We start from the raw sequence: 19,415 nt of genomic DNA, 5'->3' as shown, positions 1-19,415 counted from the left end.
AGAGCGTACATTAAATATCAGCTGGGAAAAAGATGCACCGAAAAGACTAACAGACAATTCATTAAATAGGCAGAAGAAACCTAACGTGTAAGTCCAGAAGGACCTGACGATAAACAGCTGCCCATACCATTCGAGAAGAGCCACAAGCAGGCAAAATGCCGATGAACTCTCCAGAAAAACAACGAAAGGAACCACTTGACGACTCGCTCCATAACTTCATCCACAAAGAGCACGTGACCATCCCATACCATGCCAGAATCGGTAATAAGATCGCAGAAGTCGGCCATAACATTGCAGAAGTTGGCCATACTAACTCGAGGATAGGTTCTAGAAGACGGGAAAGACAGACGAGGAGGAGCATACCATCACAGATTGGGCGACGAAATCGGGCATACCATCATAGAAGTCCGCGAAGAAGCATGCCAAACCATCTTAGAAGTTGGCCGTACTAACTCGACCACCACAGGTTCCAGAAGACAGGAAATAACGACGACGACAACCACAAATAACATTACATGTGTCCGCGTTCACATGCAACAATGCATGTGAACGTTACACGTGTATGCGTTCACATGCAAAAGGACATATTATATAATTATTTATTACAACCCCCACAAAACCAAATTAAGGTTAGATTCTATAATTATTTATTGCAACCCCCACAAAAGATTTGACAGAGAGAAAGGTTTACCAGAGACACGACAACAAGAACATAAAATTGGGAAAAGAAATGAAGTTTCGAGAACAGCACATGCAGCATCGCCGACAATTGTACACGAGCGCTGAAGAAGACAGCAGACGCAACCGGCCAACTGTAGATGACCGACCTGAAACGAAGACTTCGGAGAGAGGAAGGCGCCATGCACGGACGAAGGGGAGCCTTGAAGAAGACACCACAATCAACTGGCAACTTGCTTGCAGACGACCTGGAGAGGAAGGCACCATGAGCCATGCACAGACGAAGGGGAGCGCTGAAGGAGACACCTCGAGCAGCAGGTAGCTCTGCAGACGACCAGGAGAGAAAGACGCCATGCACAAACGAAGGAGCAATTGGCAACTGCAGATGATCTGGAGAGCAAGGTGCCATGCACCATCCCACAGACGAAGGAGAGCGTTGAAGAAGACACCTCAAGAAACCGGCAGCTCTGCAGAGGACCAGGAGAGAAAGATGCCATGCACAAACGAAGGTAAATGAAAGAAGGAGAGGAGTACATACACTTGTCAAAAAAGTTAAAAATTAATAAATGCACCCCAACAAAACGTTTGGGGTGCTTATTAGCATAGCTATGATCAAGGTTAGCAACATAAATTTTCAGATGCCCAAGTTGTGCATCTGTTCTCACGCGTGCCACCGTGGGCGTTGTGGACGCCCGTCAGAGAAGGCCGGCTAAACGGTCGGTCAAAACGACTGGTTGAGCCGGTAGCGGACCTTGGGGACCGGATAGGCCGGCGGCTTTAGGGTTTAGCATATCTTCCTCATTGAACACTGTAGGTAAATCTCTCTACCTGTGAAGCCCATACATTTGCTGCAGTGCGCTTCTGTTCGTTTGGCAGTAGGCTTCAACATGAAGGTGGTAGCTGCATATCTTCTGGCTCTCCTCGGGGGCAAGCCGTCCCCCTGCGCCGATGACATCAAGTCTATCCTCGGCTCAGGTATGGTATCGCCTATCTCCTAGCCTATCTCCTATGTATGTCCGCGAAGTTAGGGTTTCGATCCTGCTTTGCCATGTTGTGTTAGGGTTTCTGCTGATTTAGGGATTGGTTTCTGCTTTGCCGTGGTGAGGAGCTGAGACTCGAATTTGTTGGGCATGTCTTTGTGCTAGTTTTTTTTGCGGGCTAGGGCTTTCTGTTTCCTGTCGGGGTATTGCTAGGTTTGCCTTTCTGCTTCCCTTCCGATCGATCCTGCGGTGGCCTTTTTTAAACTACAGGCTTTCTTCACTTTTTTTTTTTTTTTGGAGGAGAATTTGATCATTAACAACGGCTGCGTGCTAATTGCAGTGGGAGCTGAGGCTGATGATGGAAAAATAGACCTTCTGTTTTGCGAGCTTGAAGGCAAGGACATTGCAGAAGTGCTTGCAGCAGGCAGGGAGAGGTTCGCATCGGTTCCCTCTGGTGGTGGAGGAGTCGTGATGGCTGCAGCTGGTGGTGGAGGCGGCGGTGTGGCCGCTGCTGTCGAGGAGAAAAAGGAGGAGAAAAAAGAAGAGAAGAAGGAACCAGAGGAGGAATCGGATGATGTGAGATGGCGAACTTTTTCAGCTTTCTATTCGCCAGTTGATTCAGCCATACTAAACTGCCTTCATTTATGTCTGTGCAGGATATGGGCTTCAGCCTCTTCGATTAAGAATTTTCCCAGACGTCTCTTCATGTGAATTGTAGCTTCTGCAACGCCTCTAGGTGCTAGCCATAGTATTGTCATTGTACACTGTCTCTGAGAATTGCTTTGAGCCAGGTCAGGATTTGACGTCCTTTTCATCGTTAGAGTGAGTTGATCAAAACCTACTAAACTTTTATTTTTGGAATGGGTAATATTCAGAACTTCAGATGAATTCCCGAGGCTCTGCCTGTGTGAATTAAGCTGGTTGTCGGGTGTGCTTTTGTTGATTTGGCTATGGCATGTTATTTAGCAATTGCATATCTAGAGCGTGTTGCAGGTACAGCATTTGGTGTCTTTCCAAGAGCTGTCTGTTTGTTGTGCTTTTGCGATTCAGCTATGGCATTTGGTGCCTTTCCGATAGTGGTGAAAGATTTGCTGTGGCTTTCTATGAGACGATTGGCTACAACCCATGGCCATCCCTCCCACACAACACTCCATCGGCCTTCCCTGAATGAGAATTGTGTGACTGAGTAAAAAGCTAATGCTGCCAGAACAAGTGGGGTGGGAGGATGGGACCTGTTATTGTGGCTTAGTTGTAAAATTTTAACACCCTTTAAAGCTAATGCCTCATGGTTTGCAGTAAGTCCATTTTTGTGTTTTAGGTGGGCTGTCTTGTAATGCGCTTCTTGTACCTCAGCAGCGTTCTTTTTCCCATGCCAATATTGGACCACCTCCATATTCCAGACTTTGGAAGGATAGCTTGTTCAACACTAGTGCCAATGCTGCCATCTTTCCCAGTACTTGGATTGAACAAATTTTTTTATGCTAGGTCATTCTTGATGTGACCTTTTATGCAGCGTTCTCAAGTCCATGCTTGTGCGTAGGGTGAAGGATTTGCTGGTTTCAACTACACTACTGATACAGTAGCCATTAGGCTACTTTATACTGATTTTTTTAACATTTAGTGTGTATGGTCATCCAGTGTTTGAGTGCACCAGGTGGTAGACTGAAGTGCTGACTTCGTGTTTTGTTTAGTCAGGATTTTGAGATGAGGTTTCCTGTATGTGTACAGATTGTCCGATTTTGAGATGAGCTGCTTGCATGTATACAGCATGTTGTCCCATGTGGCCCATCTAATAGTCTGTTATAATGAGTGATTCTCTGAAACGTGAAAGTCCTCATTCAAGTTGTCCCTTTTGCATTCCAACGTTGGAAAGCCTCCATTCCTTCAGGCTTCATTGTGCTTCAAGCACTTGAAGCCAGGTGTGGTCATGTCTGGTCTAACAGCTGCTATCTGCCATGCCAGATTTTTAGTTTACTTAGAGTGAGTTCATTAAGAACTGGATTCTCTTAAGACTTATGAATTGGGATTATATTCAGAGCTTGAACTGTGGATATCTAATCCAAATCCTTTGCAGAGTGATGGATGCCATTTTGTTAGGTTTGCTTGTGGTTCAGCCACGGCAGCAGCCGCTGCAACGCGAAAGAGTTGTGGTATCGTAGTCCTCATGTCTCTCTTTCTTTTGCCCCTCTTGATACCACGTACACTATCAATCCCTAAGAAAAGAAGTGGGTTGGTAGTCTTCTGAGCTCATAGTCCTGTTATTGTGTGGCCTAGTTGGAGAGTGTCGATACCCTTTGTCAGATAGTCGTGGTTGCCATAGACAAGTGCAGTCAGACTGAAGCTGTTTGTAGTGGGCCACGTCATTATATTCTCTTTGTACAATAAAAGGATGCTTTCAATGCTGATCGATCCTTACGTATGTCCAGGCTTATGCTAATCTAATACCTGTTAGAGAGAATAAGGTAAGGATAGCTTGTACAACATTATAAATCCAATGATGTGTTCCCCATTGATGGAGCATGTTGTCCTGTGTGTTGCCTACCTTGAAGCACAGTCAAGGTCAGAGGTATATGTTTTATAAGCGATTTTTCTACAGATTGACAGTCTTTAGATAGGTTGTCAACCTTGGATTATTTGTCTCATCAAAAGGAAGCTTCCATTCATTTGCTCTCCTTGATGCTGGAGCAATATGCCGTGCAAAGTAGTCAGTATTGCCTCGACTCTTCAAGTCCTCTGTGGAGGACACGCCATGCATTTAACCTCTACATTCCTTGACTAGTTGCTTCGTTTGATGATCTGAATTAGGTTGTTATTCTGGACTCCTCTTAGAAGCACTTATGTTAATGCGTCGATGAAATGGCTAACACCTTGGTAGATTTAAGAGAACTGATATTCACTGGGTGAATACAGCAAAATATAATTAATCTGGACTGGTTAAACATTTGGACAATGTCAGCTAGAGTCAAGTCAGTCCACATAGGCAAGCGCATTCCATTTTCAATTTCGAATATAATGTAATGTTTTATGTCACCTGACCACTCCCACCTCAGGATTTTCTCATGTCAAAGGAATTTTTCTGTGACTGGCACTCTGGTAATAAAACTGGTAAGAGTGGAGTGATTGGGCTGATCATCCAATTCAATCTTGAAGGGAGAATGGAAGGTTTGTGTGCTTTGTTGTGGCCATGAAAACCTCACTGGAAACCATGTACATGTAAAGGAATTCCATGATTGTGTCATGCATGTTGGTCATTGGCAAATGCCATGTGTTCTATATTTGTGTAATGGGCATATTAGTATACAGTGCTTGTTCTCGAGTTCACCTTCACCTTCTTTCATGTGTTACACATGATCTTTAAACTGTGTAATGAGAGGAAAAAATGGTGCCCCACCCTAAACCTAGTGAAGAGAAGATTGGCCACCAGAATTTCGGGGGTGTGGTTAAGGCAGGAGATACCTTTGTGGAAATCTGATACTTGCTTCCTCTTTTGATAGTGTTTTTGGTTTGTGTTTGAGAGTGAGAGAGAGAGAGAGAGAGAGAGAAGTTTTGTTAATCTTCCATATTTTAATCCGCTCAACTACCAGAGAAATAATCTTCCCAAAAACATTACCTTTTGTTGTTGTTGGGAAGTTAGGTTTCTTTTATTGCTTCATTACTTCCACTTAAGGTTAATGTAGGCCTTGCAACTCCTTTTCACATAGTGGGGCAACCAAGTGATGACTCTTTAATCTAGGGTGTGTAATTGCTCAAGCTCAAAATTATTCATGGATGTATCATGTTGAGCTTATAAAAAAGGGTTGGCTGTTTTGGCACGATTGTTCACAATTATCTCTAGAAAACAACCATCCATCTCATTGAAATACCTAGTGGCTCCGTGCGATATTACCTTCCCGAGTAGCTTCCAATTGATGTGTCATAGCTGGATTCTTGTGCAATTGTTAAACTACATCTTTAGCATCATTTTACTGAAAATCTGATGCATGATGACTTGATTCTGGTTGCTATTCTTGCAACCTACACCACCTTCTCTCTTATTCTGAAACGCTTGCCTGTTCCAAATGATCATAGCGCGCTATATATTACTGACCATTCTCCAAACCAGCTCCTTTTTGTACACCTTGTTGTGCTTAGAAACCCAGAAGCCAATGCACGACAATTTCATTGTGGAGTACATGCAATGAATGGAGAGTGGTTGATACCATCCATGAACCCCACCACCCTTGATGAATCAAAAACCATTCGAAGTTTCACATTTGAATGCAGTGTTCGATTCCATGAGGGCTTGAGCACGGTGTAGTTGATACCTCACTTTGAACTTAGCTAATACAAGTAGCCATGTAAGGATGCGGTGCATTAAGCATTCTAAGAGAAAATGGACCATCGAAACAAGTAGCCGTGAAGGGATGCATAGTTTAAATTTTGGCACATTAAGAGTTCTAAGAGAAAATGGACCGTCCAAGGAAAAATAGACCATCAAAAGTTCTAATACAAAATGGAGCAAACAAGTTCACGTCATGAATTCACCTGTTTCTTCTAATCCAAGTGAACTTACAAGGCATTTGGAAAGCCCAAACACACCGCACTCACTAGCACAAGACTAACCAAGTGAAGTGCACTTACCTTTCTCATGCCGTGGGAAACTTGGATGCTTACCTTGGAGCTCCTCAAGCCATGGGAGTCCCACCCTTAGCATAGACAACTCACGTGGTGACAACGGTTGCATCTTCTCCAAGACCGTAGGTACGGTCTTGGAGAAGAGGCAACCGCTGCCACCACGTGAGTTACCTACGGTCTTGGAGAAGAGGCAACCGCTGTCACCACGTGAGTTGTATATGCCAAGGGTGGGACTCCCATGGCTTGAGGAGCTCCAAGGTAGCTTCAAGACAATAGTCATCTCCTTACACACACTCTCACACTCTCACTGGCATCAATAGCGAGGCATATGGGAGAGAAGAAATGACACACACTCACACCCACACACACAAGCATAGAACTATCCAAGCAAGAGAGCATAAAGCTAGAGAGAGCAAGAGCACAAGAGATAAGAGCTTAGTTCTCAATCCAACCCAAGGAAATTGCCCTTTCTCACTAGACAAGTTCACTAAAATATGTCACTTAGTAATCTTGGACGTTCAGACTTCACACACTTCGGGTGCCCAAGTTGACATTAGCCTAATATTTGCCTAATGTAAATAAAAGAGTGGGTGCGTGGGATGCTGGCTTCACACAAGGCTTGGCTAGCCCTTGGGTTACAACTTGAAGTGCAATTTATGCAAGATTACAATGTAATAGGGTTAATCCTATCTTGCTTAGGCAAGCATGTGCACATGGGGTATGTTGCCTACATCCATAGCTACTTCATAGCCTGCATGACCTTGATTACTTACGTTTGTTTGGCTTCGTTCATTCTTTATTGCTTGATGATATCCTCTTTCATTCCCTTCACTTATTGTTGATGTGGCATATGAGTGTGGAAGTGATGCTGGGTGCGTCCCATAGTTGACCTTGGATTAACATTCCCTCCTTCCAATTCGAGGTATGTCCTCAGGCCTGGGCAATGGAGGTATTGATGTGGCGAGGTTAAGAAACTTGGAGGGATCGTTCTTGGAGGTTGTTAATGGTGAGGTTACGGATGTTGGTGCAAACGCATGTGCATGGGTGGATACATGTAAGGGTGCTTAATGCATGTGCTTGAATGGTGAAAGCACATATATACTTATATGCATCACATAAGTAAAAACAATATATGGTGCAAGTAAGAGTATTTGCAAGGGAGGGCATCGTTGTTGAGAGTCTAATTGTGGTGCGAGTGTTAGTGTACTGTGCATAAGTGATGTAGAACCATGAGAGAAATTTTGCAATATACACTACTCTCTCCACCATGTTTGACATTTTATGCTTGTCCATCCAACACAGTGACTTGACTTAGACTCTTATGCATGTCTCTCTAGCACATGTGACTTGGAAAATGATAAATAATAAGAAAATAAAGAAAACCATGACACAGATCATGTTACAAAGACTGACCAGGACTAACATCTCTCCATCGCGTTTTAGGCTTTGAGTAGACTCTAAACTGTTTAGGGTTGCACATTGAATGATTTCTATTCCCCTTTAAAGTAGAGTTATCACAATGTTTAAGGACGTGTGTGTTAATGGTAAGCCATTGCATGTGTTTTCCACAATGAGTTTGGATCATATCTTCGAAGGTTAGGCATGTACTACAATTGGTAGTGGTAGAAAGCTTCTAAACGTGACCAACTGCAGTACATGCCAATTACAATTTAGTGTGATGTAGTACATTCTTTCATGTGGCATGTAAGGGGGCTTAATCCTTAAAGATTGAGGTGCATTGGTATAAATCTTTGAGTAGTATTTCTAGCCAATTCTTTCTCAACTTTGGTTGATCACCATACCATTCTTCTCTTTGTATAACTTTGTCTTCTTCTATGATTGTGTAACCCCCTCACATTGCATGGATGATGTTCATTCCTCCATCTTTGAAAACATTTGTAAATGATAAAGGTAACCATTCTGATCTCCATTAGATCTACAAGATGGGAATTTGAGAGATTGGCATCCCTCGCCACTATGTCCCATAGTGCTTTGGCTCTTGATGTATGCCATAACTCCATGATGACTTGTTTGTTCACACATGGTGCATAAGCCATTAGTATCCTCTTAACATCATCTTTTGGCAAGGTCGGTTTTCCAAGTGGATCTTATAGGATCACCCATCTCATAGCCCTGTACAAAATATTTGGCCTTGAGAATGAATATTTTTCCATGTGACGAAGTTATTCCCAAGATTCTAAGTTACCAAAGATATTATCCCTAGGGTGATCTATCATTGCTTAACACCTATGACACACTTTGTCCTTGTGATCAGAGTAACTAGGCTTGTGATTTGTGAATCGAGGATCTTGGAACATAGGTGGAGATGTAGGAGTGTTTGGTGTTACCACTAGAGTGTGCTCCAGCAGCCAATCATCCATGACAATGTAGTCGTCATCTTCCAAACGATTGTCCTTGGGGAGATTCCTCATCTTTTTTTGCTCCCTTTTGGAAGCCAAGTTTATGGTGGAAAAGTTAGTTCCGACAACATGTACTGTGACTTTGACATGTCCCATGCTTTAGGCCACTCATGTATATTTGCTTCCTGAGATAGGTTCTCCATTGATCCTCTTCTTCTTCACTTACCTATGGGAATTAACATGTTCTTCCCTGAAGTGACCATTGGAACCTAGACTATTTGTTAGATAAAGTAAGTGACCATGTTATGGGAATATATTTTAAGCCCTCTTAAAAATATTATTCTACCCTCTTAGATAATTTAGGGACGCTTGGATTATCTTTGTGTCAAGCCAAATTATGTTAATATCATGGGTGGTGCCATTATAAATATTAATACGTTTGGTGGATATTGACGTATGTTTGGGGTCTCCAATGTTTGTTTTTCAGTTGGTTCGTATGGAGGGGTGATTCTCGGGTTACTTACGCTTTGGCAAACATGTGTGTGGCTATGGTTTGTATGCTTATGGAATATTTATTTCACCAATTTATTATTGGTTATTTTATAGGTTGAGGATTCTGAAGATTGAGGAGAAGTTGCACAAATTTATTACTTGGCACACCATTTTTGTAAACAAGCTTTGTATATACATGTGCTAGCTTGTGCACATTTTGATTTATTTGGAAAGCCTTAGTTTATCAAGCATAGACTTGATCTTTAATATTTTTGTAAAGCGTGATATGCTTTAAATCCAAGCCACTCTATTTTTGAAGATAAGAGAGTGTCGTGTAAGAAAAGCACCTTTTTTGTATTTTTGGAGGCTAAGGCCTAAATTGGAATAAAGTATCTTTTAAATATTCATGTGTGGGGGAAAATAGGCCATACACACATGAGGGGGGATGATTGCACCCAATCTTGGAGTCGTGCTTTGTGAGCTAAGTATTTTTACCTGTTTTTCTCTCAATTATTGAATTTGTTGAGTATGTGGTGTTCGATGAATTATTTGAAATAAACCAATTCTTGCAATTTCATTAAATTTCATCTCCCTAGAAAATTAGATCCGTGACAAACCAATAACAACCCAATGGCATGTACTCTTGTGAATGAGAGGAGTCCAAATAATTATGGGTTGATTATGCTTCTTGTAGTCCTGATGTCATCATTTAGATGAGACTCTATTTCAATGTGTTGTGAACACATCACGGCATTCTTCAATGTATCCGGCAGCACTGTAAGCTCAAGTACTTCCTCATTCTCTGTCAATGTTTTTGACTTCATAAAAGGAGTAAGACCCAAGCTTTGAAATTGAGGACAATAGGGTGGAACCCCATTTATGCTACTTAATCTTGGGGATTCATCTGTTCATGGAAGAGCTTATTCCTTCATTAGCTAAACCTTTGCCCTATTCAGACTTGTGGGGTTATTTCTTCACCAGTTCATATTCAGAATTTTCCCCCGAGACATCGACCGAAGGAGCTAATCAAATAGCTGGAGTACCTCATCATGTAGTAGCACCCATGGGTAATGTAGGATGCGTATACTAAGTAAGAACATTAGCCAACCGTTGGAATTGAAGTGAGGTGTCTGTGTTCCTAATCTGAATTAGAGATGATTTGAGTGTTGAGATCATCAAGACCAAGTGGTGGAGGGTGTCCTGGAGACCACTTGAATTATCCTGGACCACTTGAATGGCTGTTCTTCCAAGCTTCCTTTGTTGCCGCTCTGCTTTGCCTTTGCAACACTACTGGATCACTTTAATGGGCTTGCTCTTTCCTTCTTCTGCCACCAGTGCTAGTGCTTCTTTCTCTCATTAGAGCTTTTACACTGCTACATCCAAGTCAAGCTTGTCTATGGTGGTGAGTTTGTTCATTGCTAGATGCATATTGTTGATTGTAGTCTCTCCTTCTTCTTTTGCTTGTTGTTCTTGGTCCTGTTTGTGCTGAACGTTGAGAGTGTTCTGAGTTAATCTTCAAGAAGGTGATCACACTGCTCTCCTTTTTATGCTTGAGTTTTTAATGTCTCTTTTTCTGTATTCGTGGCTTCAATCTCTTGTTACACTTGAACGTTTTCATTATATTGTATATGCATAAGCTCCACCTTGTCCATGGAACTAGACATTTGCGTGTGAATTTCAGACAAGCTGTGTCCCAATAAGGCTAGGATTTGTTCCATTGTCCTCATATCTTTGGGTTCCTAGAGGAAGAAATTGATACCTTGGGGTGAGGTTCTTTTCATAATTTGGATAGGCATATTTTGTGGCCCATGGATGCGTCCACTTTTTGGAACTTCAAAGGTGGCATTTGTAGGCGAAGCTCTTCCTCAGTGGATGTGAGCTTAGACAATGAGTTTTTACAACTTACAGTGTTTCTTTTTTGTTTTTTTTTCTTTTGTGGGAAATTTTCCGAGGTTATTGGTCTAGGTTTGTTGGCTTTGGGTACCCAAATTAAATCATCATCAGGATAATTTTAGGCTTTAAGAAGTTGTTAAGGTAGCCAACGTTGTGATTTGAGGCTTTAAGAAGTCGTTTAGGGAGCCAACGTTGTGATTTTTAAGCCTGGGGTTGCCTTAGGAATTTTTGTTCGTGTCGAGGCATCAATGATGACTTGTTTGTGTGAAATGTTTGAGTACATGGCAAGTCTAAGAATTTTCAAAAGCCTTGGTCAGGGTGGAAGGTTTTTCACACTTTGAGGGTGTAGGCAATGCATTCCATGGCACAGCCAAAAGAGTTTCTTCATTAGGCAAGTTTATAGTTTCGTCCTTAGAGATTGACCTCAATGTTGACAACTTTCAATGAAGCAGTTCTAGAATCCTAGTCTAACGTGCATCTGCAGTGCCCATCCAATTTCTTCCTAACAAGAGCTATTTTGATAGTGTAAGATTCCTCCCTCCAGCTTTTGAGGTGTACAGGTGTAAGAACCTTCCCTTCTGATCTTATAATTATTCCCCTCTCTGAAATAAAAGAAAGATCCTGTTTTACCCAGAGAGAAAATGTCTAGAGGGAGGTAATTCAGAATTGAGATATTTTTGGATATAAAAATCCTCCTAGTGTCTAAAATGGGATCCCTTGAAACAGAAATTCAAAAAAAACTTTCCAATGTGCAATCAAAATTAATTGAAAATAGGTATAAAGGACCTTAGCTTAAGGGTCCACATTTTCAGAAATTTTTGGATTATGCTCCAATTAAGGTTCCTATGGGTCAATAGGATCAATCCAAGTGTAGGGAGGAGATAAATTAAACCCCCCCCAAAAATGAGTAAATGCTCACATAAGATGAAGAGTGGACTAAGGACCAAAGAAAAGAATTTAAAAACTGAATTTTGACACCTCAGTGTGGGGATCTTCCCTCATGAAGTAGGCACCTTTTTCTCATCATTACTTCCAATTTTTAATCAATAAAATGAGATATTTTCATCTCTCCTCTCTCCTGTTTCAAAACTAGATCCAAAAAGTAAGCTGAACTGGCCCAAAAATGGTCAAAAATTGACCAAACTGATCTGGAAAATTCTAGAATCAATTTGCTTGGTTAGAGGCTCACTTTTTCCTATAAATAGAAGCCTCTCCCTTTGTAAAAGCTTAATGGTGTTTATGCATTGTTACTCTACTCCTGTCCTGAGCCATCTACATTGAATTTTTTACTAATTCAATTGTTTTTGGCCTAATCCTCTCCAAAGTGAATTGGTGGTGGCCACTATTGCTTCAAACAATAGTAGAACCCTCAATCCTCAATGTAAGATTCTTTCCTAGCCCCTCAAGATGTCCAGTTTCTTCCCCTGTAATCAATCCCCTTTTCAGAATAATAAAAGATATTGTTTCTAACTGTTTTGGCCTAGAGACAGAAAAATATTTTAGAGAGAGGTAATTCAATTTTTAGATATCTTTGGATGGAAAAATATCCTTTCTTATTAAAATAAATTCCCTCGAAATAGAAGTTTAAAAAAAATTTCCTAAGGTGCATTAGAAATAAATTATAATATGCTCAAAAGACCTTAGCCTAAGGGTCCAGATTTTTTGAAAATTTTGGATTAAGGTTCTGAGGGACCAATAAGATTAATCCAAATGTAGGGAGGAGATAAATTGAAGCAATAAAGAAAACCCCCCCAAAAATGAGTAAATGCTCACATAAGATGAAGAGTGGACTAAGGACCAAAGAAAATAGTTAAAAAACTGAGTTTTGACACCTCAGAGGGGGGATTCCCCCTCATGAAGGAGGCACCTTTTTTCTCATCATTACTCCAGCTCATGCGGCAAAGCCTGCCCAGGTCTTGACCAGCCTCTCGATACGGTTAAAATGGTGTGCTTCCGGTAGTACGATGGATTAGGGCCGATGAAGCGGTCCCTGAGTGAAGTGCCAAGACACCTAAGGAGGATCCTGGAGGGTTATGACCAGGCAATGCACGGGCTCGCGGTGCCTAGGACACCCATGCGTATGTCGTGGAAGATATGTATGATGGACAAATGATTATTGTAATCTGTTATTACTAGATCTCGTTGTTGCTGACCATTCAACGGAGAGTCCAGACTGATTCTATTTTTTTGAGAAACAAGGGACGGGATGGAATTTTTGAGTTATGACATCTGTAACCAATAACTGTTTGTCAATGGATTGTTTTATAAATTAAAGTTTTAAAGAGGAGTGTGTGCGTATCTGTTATTCGAAAGCAAAAGTTAAGAAAGGCATTCAATTATGGGTGGGTGAGTAATTGTCTGGTTCTACCAATTCCAGTGGTTGGGTGGTGGCTATTACCCATGGGCCGGATGGGGCTGAAATCAGTAGAGTTTTAATAATGAAATTGAATAATAGGAATATGCTTAGAACTCGAATAGTTAAATAATAACCTAAAGACTTTCTCAAATGAATAGATTACCGGCGGCTGTGCCTGATTTTAGTTAGGAAAAAAGCGTTGATTTCTTCAAGTTAAGTTTGTAATAGTTTTTCTTCTATCTAGTTTAGTCAGGTGAAGGATAGTTTAGTCTCTTGACCCCGTTAGAAAATTTGTTTTAAGAAAATAAAAAAGGTGGAATCGTCCCCAATTTTCGGGCAAGGGAAATTTTCCCGGTTTCGGTTTCGGAATGACCACCAGATTAGTCTCGTGCCTGGACATTCGAGGGTGAGGCCCTGAGTGGGAAACCCTACCACGCACATGAGAAAGCTACTTCCGCTGCTACCAACCGGGAATCCGATGCACGGAGGGACAGAGGGGTCTCACAGCACAGCTGGTATCAGAGCGTTGTTGTAAACTTATGAATCAGCAGCAGGAATTGCCTAAAATTTTAAAGTAAATCTAGGAAATAATGTGTTCACTTGCTAAGATTATGTTGAAATGAATTCATAAATTGAAAACTCATAAATTGAACTGGACTTTTAGATGGATACCCCAAATCTTTCTAGCATTCCTGGACTTTCACACAGAGTCAGGATATGATGGCTTTTGCCTTCGAAAATCTCATCAACTCCGCTACAACCGGAGAAAGCAGAGTGAGGCTCGCTTGTCACTTTGAGGATCTATACTTTCCTGATCCAGTAGAGCGATGTCAGCACATGTGGTTCTTTGGAGGGCGATGTATTAACGTCAATACCAATCAGCATCAGAGACTCAGATAGAATATCTCGCTAGCCATGATCTTGATAAGGCTAGGAGTTATTCATTATGTCCGACTCTATAATCATTCACCCCGGAATTTTAGAATTTCTTGCTGAATTTTTAGACTTCTGAGTCGCTTTATTCCTAGGAGTAGAATTACATCACCTTTATCAATGAGATGAATCGTGTATATCATAGCATGTCTCCATCACAGTATCACCTTTTTATGCGTACGCGATTGAGGCAGTGACTTTTGGAGCTGAGACGCTCTATGTATATATCAGAAACTTTTGATAATAAATGATGTTTTGCAAAAGATTCCAAATTGATTTCGTGGTTTTGAGAATATTGGTTAATAAAATTATCAGAGTGAATCTTGTTTTTAAGAATTATGATGGAATAATTATTGTTTAAGAAATAAATCTCAAAAATTAAATAGTCATACATCTGATGACAAAGTTAAGTTGACAAAAATCTCGTTTTATTAGAATCATGAGGCATGCGGCCCGTGTTGCTAGGCAGCCAGATCCTCTTATTGATGATGAAGAGTTAGATCCGGATGTTCGTAAAGCCCTGCACCGATCCCAGCTTGGTCCCTTCAAGGGTGAAGGGGAATAGTTTAGGAGAAACAGTGGAAAAATGGATCGAGGCAATGGAAGAGTATTTTGATGTAACCGGTTATAATGAGAGGAGCAAGATGGCTCTCACCAAATTAAAAATTGTGGAAACAGCCAGTGTCGCATGGAGGAACCATTGCGAGACGAACTGTCTCGACCAAAATACCCAGACATGATCTTAAGGCTTACCTCTTAGGAAGAGGTTCTGTCCTCCGGGCTTCCTGTGGAAACCAAAATGAATGAGTTCATTTCTATAGAAAGATGCATAATGGAAAATTTTTATTATAAAAGTGTTGTTTTCATTGAATTTAATTTCTATGCATAGAAAGATGCATAATGGAAAAATTTTTATTATAAAAGTGTTATTTTCATTGAATTTAATTTCTATGCATAGAAAGATGCATAATGAAAATTCTTTTATTATAAAAGTGTTATTTTCATTGAATTTAATTTCTATGCATAGAAAGATGCATAATGGAAATTTTTTTATTATAAAAGTGTTATTTTCATTGAATTTAATTTCTATGCATAGAAAGATGCATAATGGAAATTTTTTTATTATAAAAGTGTTATTTTCATTGAATTTAAATTTTATGCATAGAAAGATGCATAAAGAAAATTTTATTATAAAAGCGTTATTCTTGTAAAAATTGATTTTTATGCATAAATAGATGCATAAAGAAATTCTTTTTATTTTAAAAGTGTTATTCCTATTAAAATTGAATTTATGCATAAATAGATGCATAAAAGGATTTTCTTTTATATAAATGTGTTATTCCCATTGACGTTGATTTTTATGCATAAAGAATTTTTATATCAAAATTAGAATTCTCTTTAATTTCTATGAGTATTTGATAAATGAATAAGTAAATACTCTAAGAGAGAATTTTCTATCGTTTTATATTCACTCGGATTGTAAAGAGAAAATTTAGAAAATCTATCGAAGTCTAAATATTCAGATAAATGATTAATTTATTCCTCATCAAAATTTGTAATTAATTTAGAAATCAGTTAAGTGAATATTCAATGAATGAGATGAAGATGAGGAACAACCAATGGGTGGAAGGTGTCATGTCTCGTGATATGCTAGGAGAACCAAACAGGAATTCAAATTGGAGCCCCATCATTAATTTTTCACTAAAGAATATTCACTTTTGCACACTTCATGCATTCATGAGAATCTTTGATCGATTGCTTAAGTGCCATATCGATTATGCATTCACAATGCCACACAAGAGAGGAAAGTTGCAGTCCTTGGTAAATTAGAGCATCTTCTGAATTCTCTGGGCTGCCATGGCGAAAACGTGAAAATTGGAGTGAATAAGCAGGCCTCTAGTATGTCATACGAGGTTGCTCAAAAGGTCTCCATGATTGGATCAAAGGCAAGGAGATTTTTAGAGAAGCCAGCAAACATAGAGAATTCAAAGAAGACTTGGGGACTCTGGAGAGACCTGTGTGCAATCACCACAAATGTAGATTGTCCAATGCCAGCTCTTGTAAATATGCGCAAATGGCTTTGGATAAATTTCAATAACATGGTTCGCATTATGAATCAAAGTAGCACAACTGCCCAAGAACGAGCATCATTCCAACAACATATCATAGAATTCACCAATGTGCTAGGTGCTTGGGGAGAGAGTAAAGTAACACACTATATGATAAGTTGTACAGTAAAAAAATAAACTGGTGTTTTAACCTTGACTTTTTCTAATTAAATTCTATTGTCATGTGTACAGCACATAGTTTATGTGCATATTTCATGAACAAGTATGGATCGCTCGACATGTGGAGTACCCAAGGGATGGAGAAATCACATTATAAAGCAAGAGGGGTTTATTTCAAAAATACAAGACATGGAGGTGGAGCTTCTGTAAGAGGAACACGTACAAACTATTTACAAGAGATGTTCAATTGGTTTTACCGCACCACCTTTGGAAGGGTATTGGTTAGGGAGCGGGCCCAACAATCTAAGCTTGCGCAAGAGGCACGCAAGGCTGCAAAAAGTCATGCTCGGCTTGAATGGTTGTAGACCAATGCTCCCCATAGGCATGGTGCTTGGTGTGCATGAATGAGGAGACAAGGGAGGCATTGGGTTGTGCACACACCAGCATAAATCTAGATGTAATAAGGCTAAGAAAATAAGTTTAGTTAGGTTTTTTTTCCCTTAAAAAACTATTAATAGTTCCTTCTCTCACTTCATTTTCATTTCACTTTTTTAGAGAGCTTGAGCTCAAGATCTACGTAGACACCCACGTAAGGACACCAGCACATCGCCATGTTAGCATAGTCATACATGGATATGGCATGCACCAAGAACACCGTACGTGTTACCATAACTTCACAAAACACAGTGCAAGGCACCCAACAACCACATACTAGCGACACCACAGAAGAGAGTGACCCCTTGGATTCTAGGACACTCCCAATGGGATCACCAGAGTCCAACCCTCCTCCCAAAGCAACACCAGCGCACACACATGCAGGCCCTTCTAGTGGGAGGAAGCGTGTGAAGAAGACCCCACAGTGCCGCCACCCCAGAGATCAAGACAGAGAGGCCAATGATGAGCAGTTCGACTGGGTTGGTGAAAACATTCCTACATTGCGCACAGCACCATAGGTGGCAAGACCCTACTCAGGAGGAACTTGATACACAGGTACCACATCAACAGGAGGAGGAGGATTCAGACTATGAGAGAGACCAAGAGGAGGTTCCTGCAGGCACGCACAAGCGTAGAAAGGTCAAGCTCTTCAAGCCAAGGAAGTCCCAACCTCGCCAACGCACTAACACAACACAGAGAGCTCCAAGGAGAAGGATACGCCAAGGGCATAGGGCTCTACAAGAAATCAAGTTTTATCAGAGGAACACTGCGTTGCTCATAAGAAGAGTCCCTTTTGCTCGCACAGTGAAGGAGATTCTCCAACGATATAGAATAGAGTTCCGTGTGCAGGGGATTGCCCTTGAAGAATTGCAAGAAGCCTTCGAGGCTTACCTTGTTGGGCTTCTTGAAGACACCAACATCCTTGCAATACATGCAAAGAGGATTACCATATCTGCCAAGGACATGCAACTAGCTCGGCGCATTCGAGGCGAGCGAGACACGATCTAGAGATCTTAGATGTTAACCTTTTTTTTGAAGCAACTCTTTTGTTTCAAACCCCCATTTGTAACAAGCCTATCTGGCTTTCATTTGTAACCTTTTGATAATTAAAATTTTAAGTTTCTCTTACAATGTCCCGGTGTCATCATGTTTGTTTAAAATGGAGTGTCTATCATGTGCCAGTTTGTCACCCAAGGCATCAGAAATACTCTTGGAGGACTGAGGAAGCTGTGCCAGAACAGTGCGAATTTGGCCTCTACAACGGTGATGTAGGCTCAAAATTTGCACTGTTCTAGCACTTCACCCCTAGCCACTCAGGATCATTTCTGATACATTTATAATAAAGTTGAGCACACTAATTGTGAGAAACAGTAGTTTATAAGATAAAAACACCTTTAATCATGTGTAAAAATATAGTGTTTATCATCCAATGCATCAGAATTGCTCTTGGAGGACTGGGGAAGCTATGCAAGAACAGTGCGAATTTAGGCTCTACAACCATTAGAAGAACTCGGAGCTCATTTTGGGGCCCTGTAAGAAATTCACTATTTGCTTATTTATCTTGCTAAACTACATAAAATAGTCACAACAGGTCCAAATCGTCAGTTTGAGGCAATAAATATACTGTTGCTCACAAACAACGAGGTCTTATCATTAAAAGCTTTGAGAAGATACCTTTTTCATAGGTTTAGCTCACATGTATGAACGATTCTTCTGTCAGTATTACATAACTAATCTCTCTCATTTCGAATTTAAAAATGTTTAGCGCCTTCTTCAACTCTCAAACAAAACAATATATAGTAAGAAAGAATACATCGCATTGTTGCGAAACATGGCAGAAGGAGAAACCAGTAGGAAACGACTTCATCATTTCCATGTCGACTTGGGACAACACTATGCACCGATATTGAAGCACCAAAAGAGTTTGCATCTATGCACTGAGCAAAGAGACATGCTGCAGAAAGGAGATTTGCAGCATATAGACTTGTGGTGTGACAGAGGCATCTATCCAACATGCATCATTAGAAATTCAACACCTCCATTCTGTAATCCAACAACTCTATTGAAGTTTGTAAGCAATGGAGTAAATGGATTGTATGGATACGTCTCAGCTCAATGTGCTAATGCAAATATGTACAAGAATTTATATCTACGAGAGGAGGCAAGCAGAACGCAAGATAAGATAGAGTGTGTGGCATTGAAGCAACTTCTAGAAAATGAGAAGGAAGAACATAAAAAGACAAAGGCAATGCTACTGAAAGTGAGGAGAAAAGGCACTGTATTAGGAGAGAGACTACGGAATAGAAAAATCCGAAACATTGCAGAGTTGAAGGCAGGCTCTGGAGGATGTAAGCGTAGAATTCAAAAAGCAAGGTATGACGATATCTTATTGTTAACTTCCATTAATGAGCATCTAGAAATGTAAGTATTTGCATGTTTATTTCTT

The 19,415-nt window shown here is 40.5% G+C and overlaps 1 protein-coding gene across 1 annotated transcript; it reads left to right on the top strand.

Annotated features, from left to right (window-relative positions):
• The first annotated feature begins 1,488 nt into the window (after positions 1-1,488).
• Positions 1,489-2,546, top strand: LOC147633767 (large ribosomal subunit protein P2B-like). Its single transcript, XM_086804796.1, has 3 exons — positions 1,489-1,653; positions 1,999-2,234; positions 2,315-2,546. The coding sequence occupies exons 1-3, from the start codon at positions 1,566-1,568 to the stop codon at positions 2,339-2,341; spliced, it is 351 nt and encodes a 116-aa protein (XP_086660922.1). The 5' UTR covers positions 1,489-1,565; the 3' UTR covers positions 2,342-2,546.
• Positions 2,547-19,415: the final 16,869 nt, after the last annotated feature.

Source organism: Cibotium barometz, chromosome 11 (assembly GCF_041138505.1).
Source record: "Cibotium barometz isolate CiBa-2024 chromosome 11, ASM4113850v1, whole genome shotgun sequence".
Lineage (NCBI taxonomy): Eukaryota > Viridiplantae > Streptophyta > Polypodiopsida > Cyatheales > Cibotiaceae > Cibotium > Cibotium barometz.
Note: the sequence above shows the minus strand (reverse complement) of the source record. Positions and strands in the feature narration are given on the sequence as shown.